General features: G+C 39.8%; 1 protein-coding gene across 14 annotated transcripts in view; it reads right to left on the bottom strand.

The window, feature by feature from the left end:
• Window positions 1-14,752, bottom strand: part of SPAG9 (sperm associated antigen 9) — a 105,079-nt gene extending 90,327 nt beyond the window's left edge. For 13 of the 14 annotated variants that reach the window (XM_043527859.1, XM_043527863.1, XM_043527860.1 and 10 more), the window contains exons 1-2: window positions 14,207-14,752; window positions 5,225-5,345 (exon numbers count right to left, since the gene is read on the bottom strand). In XM_043527859.1, coding sequence (XP_043383794.1) covers window positions 5,225-5,345; window positions 14,207-14,512 — 427 coding nt within the window. In that variant the 5' untranslated portion in view covers window positions 14,513-14,752. Of the gene's footprint in view, window positions 1-5,224; window positions 5,346-14,206 lie in introns of those variants that run through there. The other variant, XM_043527871.1, reaches the window with a different exon arrangement.
• Window positions 14,753-14,845: the final 93 nt, after the last annotated feature.

Genomic DNA, 14,845 nt, shown 5'->3' with positions numbered 1-14,845 from the left:
CTGAATCAGTGCTATAAGAGGCAAAAGTAGAACTAAATTTAAACCACCATTCCTGAGTGTGCCACGACTACTGACTAAAGAAATCCAGTGTTGTATAAAGATTAGTGAAGTGGCCTGATTTTAAAAGGTGCTGTGGACCTGCGACACAACTTTAACAGGCTGTAATTTAGCATTAAGCAGAGGCCAGACATGAAGCTAGCTTTCTCCATTAAGGCAACAATTTCCTCATGTAACTGCACAAAAAGGCATAAATGGAGTGATCTACCAGTCTAAATGCTAGACTACCACATTTTTTAGACAGATGGTAACAGGGGAGGAGTTAGAGTCCTGAGGTGAGCCTCTTCAGCTATACACAGCTGCAGCTTCTGACAGAGGATATCCGAAAAAAAATGCTCTGGCAGGCTAATACATACACCCTGTGCTGCTACAGTTCCACCGCTTTAATATTCAAGCTAGCTAGATCAAAGCTACCTCAAGTATGCCTACACATGTGACAGTCAGACCTCTTACTGCAGTGCAGACATATCCAAAAGGAGACCTAACCCCTCAAAGAAAGTAGAAAAGAAAGATGGGTTTTGAATGAGCTAAGAGAGGCTGACCAGAATGTGTCAGACATTTGGAGACAGGAGGAGAAGGCTAAAAGCCATGAATGCTCTTTCTCCCAATTAAGAGATGGAGAATAAGCCAAACTCACCCCAGCTTTGGATAGAAAGGTTAAACCTAGGTAAGGAAATATGACTGTAGGTCTGCTATTTTAAATTCACTCCTCTGTTGCAAACCTTTTGGGCAAAATAAATCCTACTTTCTTTTCAAAAAGCTGTTTCTGTCTCCCTACAAATGTATGCTGTCACAGGTTCCCAAGAGGAAACCCTTGCCGGGACAAGCCCTCATCTGACCTGCTGTATTAGTCAAGGTTGTTTCCAAATGGGTCTCCAGATTTCAACCACTGGGTGAGTGGCTGGATTGTAGGATCTCACTGCAGAGAAGTGGAAGCATGGGCTTAGCATTTTAAAGAGATCCACTCAGGGGACTGGAAGAGGGTCTCAGTGGGGGCAGCCTACCCAGGGTCTGTGACACTGAGTTTACTTTGACAATTCCTATAGAAGTCTCTGTTTGAACATATCATACCTGAGGCATGTACTCCTGCAAAAGGTACTCTGCAAAGATCCGCCCATAATATTCTAATCCACCGAGGAGCAGGGTCTTTGTCTAATCAAAGATTACACTATAGCAAAACTGGAAACACCACAACTGTTTTTCTTAAATTGAATACTGGTGTTAAGATGATCTGTATCGCCCTCCTTTTACATACTTCAGAGCACAACACAACCTAGCTCTTCAATCTCTACCCTTGCTGTAGATGCATGCATGCCACTAAAAAAGCAACATTCTTCCTGTGAGTAAAATTTTTTATGTGAGAGAGGAGGAAAAGAGAGCTACACATTACTCATGAAGAGAAGACAGCTACACATTACTCATTAGTATTACAGAGAAATCATCCACCATGAAAGAAAGAAAGCTGGCTGAGGAGAAGGAACAAAAGGAGACAGGAAGGAGATGGCACAAAAAGTGTGTTTTAATAAGTAGCATCCTGCTTAAAAGGGTGGAAATTGAGAACTCCTGCCAAGTAACATAGCATCTGGACTGGCAAGGTTGCGTTGTAGCCCAGCATTAGGAACTATATCTATCACTACCTTTTTTAAGTCTTTAATGTAACATTTTTCATCAGTCTAAGCAAATTCTAAAGCATTGCACATCTTGATTTTGAAAAGTTAACATTAAAAGAATATTCACATTAACGAGTTTGTAGAACATTTCTATACCTATGCTATGAACACCACTAGATTAAAACAATCTTGGGACATTTAACAGTAGTCTAGACAAAACACAAATCAATTAAAATCAATCTAGTACCAAATACTGTAGATCCTTCATCTTCAACTTATGATTTGTAGGGAGTGTTTTTTGTTTTTTTTTTAAAACCTTCTGCACTTCAGTTAGCTAAAACAATCAAAGTGAAATTAATTTATTTTCATTTTCATGTAGTCCACATCTCTTTGTGTTGGAAATAATGCAGCAAAAACATAAGCCAAAATATATTTAAATTAATTTTTTCAAGTTTTCAGGAAGACATTTCTATTAGTAGGTTGTGAAAAATGTGTAAGTGTGAATTTTGGGGCTAAATTACCAGAAAGTATCCCTCTAAAGTGAAAGAGTTCTATTTAAAAACTAGTTTTCTGTAAATACTAGATCCCGCACTTAGGACAGAAAAGTAATTGAGCAATTCCTCTTTTCTCATTATAAAACAGGCTAATCAGGATTAGAGGTGAAGATACTCTCACTTCTAAAGCCTCAGATGACATTTCACTTAGAAGTAAACTTATTCCCACATTACTGACTTTAGCACAACAAACAGCTATTCTCCTACTCCAACAATGAAGTTAAATCTGTGTTTTAAGGTAATTTTACATAATAGAGTAAACTAGCGTAGAACAAAACATCTCTGCCTCCAGCAGAATAAACTAGACTAAGGAGGATGCTTCATTAGTGGACCTGTATTGGAAGAATGTATATCTGAAAGTTAGTCAAGTGACTAAATAAAGTCTGCATTCAGTACTTCAGCAACTACTCGCAAATGCCATACAATTTTAAAAAGTATATTTCAATTTGTTTATCTTCATGCAATTGAGGCTTCTTTAAAATAACCCAAAATATTACATTTTAAGAAAAACAAGAGGTTGAAATAGCTGTTTCCTGGAAAGACAATGGTCTAAGCAGCTCCAAATGTTCCAGCAGACCCTTTTTTATCAATGACTAACACATTTATGATACTGAATCTTGTAGAAGCTATGGACACACCACATTTGCCCTTCTGGATGCTGCAGAAATACAGAACACCCTCCCCAAAAGCATTACTTTGATTATCAGACTGGAAAAATACCAGAATTCAAGGTTTATAATGGTGGTAATAAAAATATTTTCTGTTCATGCCTGGTCCAGCAAACTGGACAAGAAGAAAAATAGATACCATTAGGGCATCTGCACTTATTGCCAACCTACTGAGGTCTGTTCTGGCTGATTTCCCAAACTCTAAAAGGTAGATGGCCACACCTAAAATGCCAACAACTTCCAAAGAGCAGCCTGTCATTCCTTACAAGAGATTCCTGCTCAAGCCGAGACAAGAGGAGAAAAGTAAACTAGGGAGGATTAGGAGTAGTAATTGGAAATGGAAGTGAGGAATTACAGATGGTCATTTTATGATGAACGTGAACGGGAAAGTGGTGTTAATAAGAGAGGTCCAATACTTCTCTAGGCTAAATGAAAGCCACCAAGACTGCCACATTAAGGAATAAAATGAGACATTGCTCTAGAAAAAATATGGAGTCTCATTCATCTCCTGTTTGGGATTTCAGTGAGTTTCTCTTACATTCCTAAGTTTCGGTCTTTTGTACTTAAGGTATTTTCTCCTCTAATGTAATCATCTTGGGTCCTGTTATCATACATAATCTTTTGCCCTGGGCTCTGAAGGAGGTCAGTCAAGAATTTATTCTAATCTTTCAGCAGGCCACAGGCTAGGGCCCAGCACCAAACACACCCTGAAAGGTCTTCATAGCTAGAGCCCGGGAGAGTGGAAATGATCTCTCAGCAGACAACTGACGTTCTCAAAGAAGCAAGGTTGAAGCAAGAGATTCCAATAAAGAGCAAAGATGGGGGAAATTTTTCAGATTAAACTTTTTTGCCAAAAATTGAAAATTTAGGTCAACCAATCCAACCAATTGTTTCAGTCCAAAAAAGTCAGCATGTTTGACTGATATTTTCTAAACAAAATGTTATGACTTCATTTCAAATTTTACTTCAAGTTTATTAAAAAATTATGAAAAGTATAAAAACTGAAAACAAAATCAAAATGTTTCATTTTAGGTCAAATGAAACATGAATTTTTGACTTGTGTCAAAAAATTCTGAAGTATTTCATTTCACTTCACATCAATACAAAACAAAAACCTTTATTGTTCAGTTTGGTCACCAACCCCTGCAAAAAAAAATTTGGTTATTTACACATGCCTCACACATTAAGGGCTTGTCTACACTACCCACCAGATTGGCGGGCAGTGGGTCAATTTATCGCATCTATATGTTGATTTATCGCATCTACTCTATCGACTGATGAGCAGTCTCCCGTCGACTCCGGTACTCCACCAGAATGAGAAGCGCAAGCCAAGCCAATGGGAGAGCATCAGTTGTCGACTTTCTGCAGTGAAGACACCACGGTAAATAGATCCAAGTACGTAGCTGAAGTTGTGTATCTTAGATAGGGCTCGTCTACACTACCGCGGGGGGTCTAAGAGTCCTCTTAAAAGCAGCAAAGTGGAAGGAGTCAGTAATCAAGATCAATTTATAGACTGGACTGCGTAAAGCTTTTTGCACACTAAGGCTATGTCAACACTACCCCTTAGGTCGGTATAACTTACGTCGCAAGGGGTGTGAATAACCCACCACCAAATGACAAATTACACCAACCTAAGCGCTGGTGTGGACAGCGCTATGTCAGGGGGAGAGCTTCGCCCATCAGCTTCGCTGATCCCGCTAACTGGGGATGGATTAAGTTGATGGGAGAGCACTCTCCCGTTAGCTTAGAACGGCTACACCAGAGAGCTTACAGTGACGTAGCTGCACCGATGCAGCTACATCACTGTAAGCTCTCTAGTATAGCAATAGCTTAGGACTTATACCCTGACCTGAAAAGAGTTATGGAAAATGAAGGTAGTGTTGTGTCAGAGAGTAGGAGGATAAAGGAATCATCAGAACAAAATGTGTTAGCATCTAAACTTCTGTCCTAGTTACAGGTGGAACATTTAAAGCTAGGTTTCAGAGTAGCAGCCGTGTTAGTCTGTATTCACAAAAAGAAAAGGAGTACTTGTGGCACCTTAGAGACTAACAAATTTATTTGAGCATAAGCTTTCGTGAGCTACAGCTCATTTCTGAGCTGTAGCTCACGAAAACTTATGCTCAAATAAATTTGTTAGTCTCTAAGGTGCCACAAGTACTCCTTTTCTTTTTATTTAAAGCCAGTTTAAGTGCGTGTGTCAAGAGTGGTAGACCAGGCATCAGAAAAAGATTTGTCATGTATCACTATTGTAGGCTAAATTAGAGTGAAAATTAACATTCTGAAGTCATAATGTAATCAGAGTGCAGTTACAGCACAATAAGCCATTTCTACTTACTTTGATCAGCATAATTTTTTGCTTTCAGTTCAAGCTGTCGTGTTTGTGATTCTAATGATTCCACTCGGGTCTGTAAGTCCTTTTTTTCTTGTTCTTGAGAATCTTCAAATTCAATGAATTTCTGACAAAAAACAAATAAAATATTCAATACTGTGGTTAGACACTGAGCATCAAGGTTAGGATTTTCAAAGAAGCCAGAGTTAGTCCCCTAAAGCTCACAAATTCAAAGGAAGTGGGTAGCTAACTCCCTCAGGCCTTTTTGAAAATCCTAGCTTAACTTTTATTAAGAAGAATATATAGTAGTTTACTTTATTATAAAAGTAATTAGTAGTTAATTACTTTTCCTGAAACACTAAGCTGCAGAACTTCAAACATTTTAGGTACCGAACAGTAGTTCTAACTAGTGTGCCCATTTTTCAAAGTCTTAAGGTACCTAAATTAGGGTGACCAAATCTGCAAGTTGGGCTCCTCTACTTCCTCTTACCTTTTACATGTAACTATAGACATTTTTCTTTCTACTCCAACAAAGCGGCTTTTTTGCTTTTAAAGATGTAAACCTTACCACCTTCCTGCCTCTAAATCTGTTCAGTCCTGTCCATATACCAGAAGAAGTGTGAGGAGCTCCACAGGACTTCTAATGCAAGTTTTTCCTTCCCAGCTCCTACTGTAATACAACAAGCAACAATGCTCTGACACAACATGATAATGCACTGCCCTCTAACTATTAAGCATTGTGTGTCACTTTCAGATAATACTGAGTCAACACCCATTCTGGATTTACATGAAGTGTAGAAAATTAATCCTATTCTCTTAAGTAGAATAAATTCTTCATAAGCCAACCTGTTTTACAAAGAGTAAAATATGAAGTATTGGAAACAGTACCTATTTGTTATATAGGCTATAGAAGAGCTAACATGCAACAAGTCTTGAAGACCTGATAAAGAAAGGTGAGTAATTCAACTATCAACATCTTAATCATCAGCCAGACTACTAGTCCTCATGTTGTAACACCTAGGATCATAACCATAGCTTTATAGGATCATAAATAGAACAGTTTCATTTCCATAAACTATTCTCAGACTGACTTCCACTCCTGAAGGCAGAAAGCAAACCGTGGGAGCCCAGAAGTTTGCACTTCACAGGAAAGTTGTGTAGTAAAGAGTTTATAAAACAGAAGTGAATCTACGAATCACACTTGAATAACATTTACAGTTTAAGTTTATAGTGAGCACACAGCATGCCATTTACCTTATGTAGCATTCCAGTGTTCATTTTTGGAGCATTCTGTCCAAATTAACTTCCCTTGATCACTTGGCCAATAAGGTGTAATCGAAAAAACTTTAGAGCAGTGCCAAGCAGACTAAGATAACTTATTTTAGAGTAGCAGCCGTGTTAGTCTGTATTCACAAAAAGGAAAGGAGTACTTGTGACGCCTTAGACACTAAAATTTATTTGAGCATCTGATGAAGTGAGCTGTAGCTCACGAAAGCTTATGCTCAAATAAATTTGTTAGTCTCTAAGATGCCACAAGTACTCCTTTTCTTTTTAAGATAACTTAGTCCTCTACAACCACTCTGGCCCTTCCTAACCATAGATACTTACCTTCCAGCACAAAGTATGATCACACGCAGCTACTGAGCATTCTAAAATCCTTTGTAAGAGGGACTGAACACAAGTGGGAATGGGAAAGAGGAAAAACAGGAGGTGTGTGTTAAGGAACAAATGCCAGCAGTACTGCTGCCATCCAGTTAGAATTACATCCAGGAATCAATTTTTTAATACTAGCCTTTCCATCTAACAGTTATTACTATTCAATAGCCTAGGAGATAAGTTTATGATCTGAGTCCAATTCCTTTATAGGCATTTATGCAAAATTAATTTCTACTAGCAGCTAAAATCCCATGCTGTCATACAGGTGTGGCGGCTAGGCCAAGTAATCCACTGTGTTGTCTCCCTCATACCATGATTAAAAATGGCCAAGTGTACATTGTGCTTAATCAACTCTCACATACAACTCTTATTAACTTTAATACTGAGTGGGGGGATGGACACAGCAGTCTTAACATGCATAGCAAAGTTTTAAATTGGGAGTTAAAGACATGCAAGCTAAAAGCGTTTAATGAAAGTTAAAGTTCTAGTTCAGTTGTTTCAGGTAACGTTAGTCTTCATTGTTCACACAAATGGACGCATGAGTAATTTAAGTATAACAGCACAGTAATGGTATTATATGCAAACTGTGGGAGTACTCTGATGAACCAAGTTGTTGTAGTTCCAATATCACAAGTGTCCAACAAGCAATGCTTTATTGAAGCTACACTGTACATAACACTTTTAAAGTTCTAACTAACTTGTTTTGATTCTTTCAGGGATGACTGGAAAGTAATAATAAAATAGTCCAGTTACTAGCTTCATTTCATAGTAACTAATACAATGTATGGTTACATATTCTAGTATTCAGCATATATAATAACGAAGATAACAGAAAATAACCTAAAGCCAGAAAGCTAAAACGGTTACAGAAAGGTTGTGGTCTTATCTTCTGAAAATGTTTTTTTCCCCCATCTCCTGACTGTGATGTGTGGAAGTGAGATCAGCAGGAGGAACTAAATCAGATGCAGAAGTATGCATAATAAACTAAATTCAAAGCTATGCATAGAGTGAGCACAAGACCCGTAGGTCTTTGGCAGTGCATAGGTCTTGTGCTTACCCTCTGCACAGGGTGAAATTCACTCAGCATATTTTGTAGGTAATGGACTTCTAAAGTCGATGACAAAAAAAATGAAAGTGATAGGTGAAGTTCTAACTACTCAAAAGTACCTTTCCAGTTCAAATGATTATACTTGAACTGCTCCAACGGTCTAAAAAAGGGTGGACTTTAAAAACCACAGAAGTTGCATCTGTAGGGAAAGCATACCACCTCAGAAAACAGACCAAAAAAGCGCACTCTCCTTCCCATAGGAGAAAGCTGAGTTTTCTCTATATTTCTGATCTAATGACAATAGGAAACAGGGGCCTCTATACATATGGAGGCTCCTTTCAGTGACAGACTCCTTGACCTCACTGCAAGTTCACTTAAATCATCAATCCTCATGCTGTCACACATGGAGCACTGGTGGCCCAGGGAGCTCATTCTTATGGACCTAAGAGCTGGCAGGTCTTATGGCACTCCTTGTTTCCCATTGCAAAGAACGGCCTATTCTTTACCAATATTACTCGTCCACACAAGCAATTGCTATAGTTCAAACAGGGATGATATACGATTATGAATGAGATTAACGAGAAGTTGGGAAGACAAGTGGTCCACATGATGATCTATTAAGATGAGGTTGATATAGGACTCCTGTGTGAACAAGTAGCTTTTCAAAAATATCATGTCAAAGTTGACTGTCTCTCTTGAGACTATTCCCCACAAATATTGCATTGAAATAGCTTGTTCACAATTGTTTACATCTAACTTTTATGATCTATCAAATTTTAGATCATCTATAAAGGGAAATAGAGAGAGAATTCACTTTATGAAAGCACTTTATTTCTACAGACCAATGCAGCAAGAAATTTAATACAGACCAACCAGCAAGAAATTCTGATTAAGCCAAATTACCTAAATGCACTGTTTTCTATTCATACTATAAACTTGAAGAAAAGTGCTTTCATATAAGCTGTTACATGGCTATCATAGGACTCAATGCTGTTCATATGACAGCGCTTGGAGCAAAATGCTAAGAGATGCAAGAACAGCTGATGCTGAAAGACAAGTAAATGTGTTTTGTGGTTCTCTGCTTTAATGAAGGGAGTTCATATTTAAACTTATTAGTTTATACCAGTATTCCGATGAACTGCTGGAAGAGGGAGTGAACAGTTTAACTATTTCCCTTTGTTTTAGTAATATTCACTAGTGAAATATATGGTGTAAAAACACGACCGGAAACCAGAAATATACAACTTGCACTTTTGTAACTGCTTCTACCGCACCACATTAAAGTAAGCAAAAGAAAATGGGCAAGAATAGGTATAAATACAACTGCAACATCACTGTTAATTTGCTTCTATTGGACACGATTTCCTGAAGTCACGTGTCACATGAGTGCAAAAGATTAGCAACAATTTTACTTCTGAATCAACAGCTGTTTTTATTTCCATTTTCATGTCATCACCACACATAAAACCAAATATAGATCTAGTTTTTCATCCTTTTACACAATTTCTTCTGGAGCTGCTCAGGACTTAGTTAAAAAACACACCAGTTTTCAAATTAAGGTTGTTGTGGTTTTGTTTGCTTGTTTGGCTGGTTTTTTAACTAGTTAAAGGTAATTCTCTTGGTCATTCCACTGCTGTTTTAAAGATTTACACTGGACAATCTAAAGAGATGCTAAGGATCCAAGTTCTATTCAAGGGGAATTATGTTCTATGCAAAACAAAAGAATATTCACCTATGAAACAAAAGAATATTCAAAATAGGTGAAGTTATTCAAAGGGACAGTACCAACTTATTTCTATTTTTGCCCATATTGTTACAAGTAACAGCTAACATGAACATAACTGGGAGATTAGAGAAAAACAGACATTTCTCTCAAGTTTACTTTTTGCATCTGACAGCACTATGCAGAGTCCGAGTTGCTATTTTCCCTGTGTAGTCAGTTTCCCCTGTTTATGTAGATCTTCCACACAGCAAAAGCGGAGGGAATAAAAAACATTTTCAAAAATAGGGAAGTTATTGCAAAGCCACAGAAATTGGCAAGGCAGCTCAGCTTAAACTACTTTTAACTTTTAAAAGTGACTAGATTTCAAGATAACATTCCTTTAGAAGTGAACTGAGGACCAACTTCAACAATTCTATCAAATGACATTTTACAAAATATCAATTTGTAGCAAGCATTCCCCAAAATTTAGATGAACATAACAGCAATTCAACATGCCATGTAAAGCCACTCCTTGGTTTTAGTGGTTAAATTACACTAACACTTAATACTTCTTCAAAGCACTTTCTAGGTATTAATCTTCACAACACTCACGAAAGACAGTTATATTTCCCATTTTGCACACTGCAAAATAAAGGAGGTATTTAAGTGACTTGCCCAACACCTCAGTATATCAACAGCAAAACCAGGGGTGGACCATAAGTTCCTGGCACTCAGACTCATGCTCCATTCACTTGCTTACTACTTATCATAGATCAAAAACTACACATTGAAAGTATGTGACATTCAAAATGTCAAATCTGGATAAGAGTTCTACTCTTGTAAAAGTTAGAGTATTTGAGTTTGCTCACTGCTGAATAAGAGTAATTTTAAATATTTAACACTGTTAACCTGAAATCCTAAGCAGAAAAACTTTAGCCATTGTCTTCCTCACTATTTCTAATTAGTCTACAATACTTAAACCCATTTAATGGGAAGCTGGAAACTAATTCCCTTTTCATGCCTACAAAAAAAAAAAAAATGTATGTATTAAAGACCTGAGGTTTCAATAATAGGTTCATTTAATAAGTTATGGGGCAAGTCTATAAACCCAAACCCCAGATAAATGTTTCTTTGCTGAAAGAAACTGCTTGTGGCTGTTGTGCTGTTTTTAAGCCCAGTAGTAACATTAAGCAATCATGTGACTCAAAGCTCCGGTAAAACTTTTCTGCCACCTCCCCATAGCTAAACATAGACCTGTGTGCTCCTCCAGGAAGTACAATCAGAAGTATATTTATAAGACACAGCAACATAAAAGTTCTTTTCTTCCTCTTCCTCATTTCTTTGTTGCTTGTTACTTAGACTATACTGGAACCTTTATTAACAAATTTTCCTAATGCTCATTTTGTAAATATAAATTATTCACACAGCAGTCACATGCAAAACACTGGCAAAATATCCAGATATCCCATCTTCTCAATTTTCATGTTAAAACCAGGAAACTGAACAACATCACATGAATAAAGTTTCAGAGTAACAGCCGTGTTAGTCTGTATTGGCAAAAAGAAAAGGAGTACTTGTGGCACCTTAGAGACTAACCAATTTATTTGATGCATCCGATGAAGTGAGCTGTAGCTCACGAAAGCTTATGCTCAAATAAATTGGTTAGTCTCTAAGGTGCCACAAGTACTCCTTTTCTTTTTATGAATAAAGTTATGCAGGCAGCTTCTTACTGATTATGAAAACTGATCACATGCATCAGTCACTGAAGAAATGACTGGCACCCAAAGAATAGCTAAAAGAAGCAGATTTTAACTTCTCATTTTTGGAAATCATTACCAAAAGAAACCCACAATCACAACTTGCATCATGTCACACAATGCTAATGAGGAAGAAATACAACAAAAATGGGAGCTTACTGATTAAAGAACAGTGAGGCAAAAAAGGTTCTGAGTTAAGAAACAACATGAATATTCATCATTAAGCTACGCCAAAGAAAAAAATTCCTATAATGATAGCGAGAAAGGGGGAGAGAATTATTCAGGATAGTCAAAAGTTGGGAAGCCACGCAATACCAGGTTTTTAGTAGAGAATATGGAAAAATATCTTAAGCATTAGGTCAATCAAGCAACAGAAGAGTTCACCCAAATAAGTCAAAGGACTATCAAAGCCAACCATTTGTTAAAAAATTGCCCCTTAAAAGAAAGCAATAGTACGAATCTGCAACTCATGTACCTTCCCCCTCATTTTATTTCTGCTGGTTACCCTTTTGTAGAAGCATCTTTGCATTAGTACCAAATATTAAAAAATGGGTGCTATGACTGCATTTGGAAAATGCATATACATCTTTGACCGTATCATGCATTTTTTAATTTATCATGCATGTGTTAATGGAGTAATTGAAAATGGCCTGTGAGTACTACAGGTGTGTGTTCATGTTGAAAGGACAATCAGTGTGTTCACGTTTGAAAACATTGCCTTAAAGTTAGTTGCAGTTTCAGCGACTATCAATAAGGACTTTAGCTGCAATTGAGTAACAATTTTAGTCTACATTATATTGGTCACCTCAATTGTCTTATAGAAATAGAACACTACTATACTGCCATAAATATACCTACACGTGCGCACCTCTGAAAAGTCCATAAGAGCTGAAACAACATCACATTTTGTTCCTGAGCTTTGTTATAGTTTCTGCTCCATGTTGCTGAGACCCTTTTTTTCATATTCCATCTAAGTATGAACCATCCTTGCAATATAGTCATGAAACTTTACCAGTCCATGAAAATAAGTCAAATACCCCCTCTTCCTTTTCGACTTGATAATAAAGTGAAATTCAATCACCTATCAATGAACTGATTCCCTTGGTAGTTAATGAGCAATTAATTTTGCAAATCTGGTATAGAAATGTAACATTCTTTTTATTGGTTTGGACAAAAACTAGATGCAAGTCTTTAGAGCAAAGATGTGTGTATTCATACTGTATTTCTTTATAATTTTATAATAAACAACCTTTGTTTTGCAGTCTTCTTGCCTGTTCAAGTGTGACTTGTAGCAATTTGTACCTTAACCTTTTTCCACACGATTTTAGAATTATTTGCATTGCACTACAGGGTTAATTTTACTAGGCTTGTAAAACAACTTTTTCTAAGTTAAAAAAGAGACAACACTAGTACGGACAAAGACTACTTTCAGTAACAATGCTTTTCAGTTTTCAAAACAGGAAGTAAAGAACATGAAGATGAGTGCAGGACAAGAAGTCTATGTCTGGACATGGACTATTTTTAAGGCAGTTGGCTAAATTAAGGATGATGGTTTCACTCCAGTTTTGGAGAGACAGTGTGTTGGAGGAAATAATTAAAGCAACAGTGCGGGACAATATTGTTTGACACTTTTACACAAGGGATGCTTTACAGATTTTTACTCTCTGAAATAAGAAACTGGATGATCTACCTTGACACACCCAACCATGGGGCTTTTTATGTGGTATCATCACTGAAGGACTATACTACTGAACAATCTCTAGCCACCTGCTGCTCATCTAAAGCTTCCATCCTCCAGCCCAGGGAGTTACAGCCTGAACAACACTGCCGATTTCTACACACCACATAATGTATCATTTTTCTGTCACACCCACACAAGATATTTATAAGGAAAGACAATAAAAATAACTACTGAGCTTCTTAACTTTAGAAAATTCACAGTGGAGAAGTTTAAGATACTGATTCATTTAATGTTTGGTTCCTTGATTACTCTAGCAAATAGTATTCTTCTGCCTGACCCATGTGAATAAAAGAAAAACACTCTTCTCACGCTGTTCTAGTCAGTTATTTTAAGAGTCCCAAAGAAAGAAGAGCCACATAAAAGAGTGGAAGCTGTGGACTGAGATAAACAGCTTGCTGTAATCAACTCTGTAATGTCATTTTCTAACTCTGCATTGTCTATTCCTAAAAAAGGAATATGATGTACAATACATTCCTCTGACCAGGATGCTACGCGTCAGTACAGTCTGAAGAAAGGGGGAAATGTCTGTTTCCTTACCCCTACAAATAAGCCACTCGTTTAGCCATGATATGGCCATCTCTACACCTCAGATGAGTTGGTACAAAGTTGGGTGTCTGTGTGTGACCTACCTTGTATGGGAACCAGGTGAAGCCAGCCTACTATAGCCTAATAGTCTGGCACGCTGGGAAGTGGGGTAGTTCCACCGTCCCACCAGCATGGGAAGAGGATGTTAAAGCACCCTGCACTTCGCCCTACGAGGTGGCAGCGAGTCCCGGGAGAAGGAGCTCGAAGCCTCCATCCCACTCCCAGGAAAGGAAACTAGGCTTAGGAAACATACAGCCGGCCCCGGACCGCGTCGGCCTCTCACCCCACCGCGACCCTTATATTGCTGTATCCCAGGAGCATCCGAGCCCGGCTCCCCCACCCTCCTCGGCCTGCTCTAGCGGCCCCACCTCCCAGGTCCTGCCGAGCCAGTAGGGCGGCCCGGTCCCCTCAGCTGTGCCACGGGCCAGTCCCGCACCCTCGCCCAGCGCCGCCGCTAGCTCGTCCCTGCGAGCAGCCCCCGACCCCGCGGCCCCCTCACCTCCTCGGCCTGCTTGCGCAGCGCCTTCTCGCGCTCGTACTGGGTGAGCAGCTGCTCGTTATCGTCCCGCAGCAGCTCCAGCTCCACGCTGGCCTCCTGGCTGTGCGCGCACACCGAGTCCAGGTTCTCCAGCACCGCCACCACCAGCGGCATCAGCTCGGCCACCACCTCCTCGTCGTAGCGCCCGATCAGCCGCTCGAACTCGCGGTAGATGGAGCCCGCCAGCCCCGACACCCGCTCCGACATCATGGCGGGGCCCGGGCCGCCCGGGTCTTCCTGGTACACCACGCCGTCCGCCAGCTCCATGGCCTCGGTGCGGCCGGCCCGCCTGGCTCCTTCCCTGACAGGGCCCGGCCGGGCGGCGGCTCTCAGCGCCTCCTCCCCACTCTGCGGCGGGGCCTGGCCGAGAGCGCGGGCGCACCGCACTGACCTCACCCACAGCGCCGGGGCGGGGCGCGGGGCAGCGGCGTCACCTGGACAGGGCGGGGCCGCATGCGGTGTACGGGGGAGGGGGAGGAGAACGACGCGCCTGCGTCGCCGGACTCACCGCGGCACAGGGGCGGAAGCGCGGGCCACGCTAGAGCGTGTGGGGCGGGGCTTGCGTGAGGGGGCGAGGACTCGCCGGAGGCGTGTGGGCGG

Source organism: Chelonia mydas, chromosome 14 (assembly GCF_015237465.2).
Source record: "Chelonia mydas isolate rCheMyd1 chromosome 14, rCheMyd1.pri.v2, whole genome shotgun sequence".
NCBI classification, from domain to species: domain Eukaryota; kingdom Metazoa; phylum Chordata; order Testudines; family Cheloniidae; genus Chelonia; species Chelonia mydas.
Note: the sequence above shows the minus strand (reverse complement) of the source record. Positions and strands in the feature narration are given on the sequence as shown.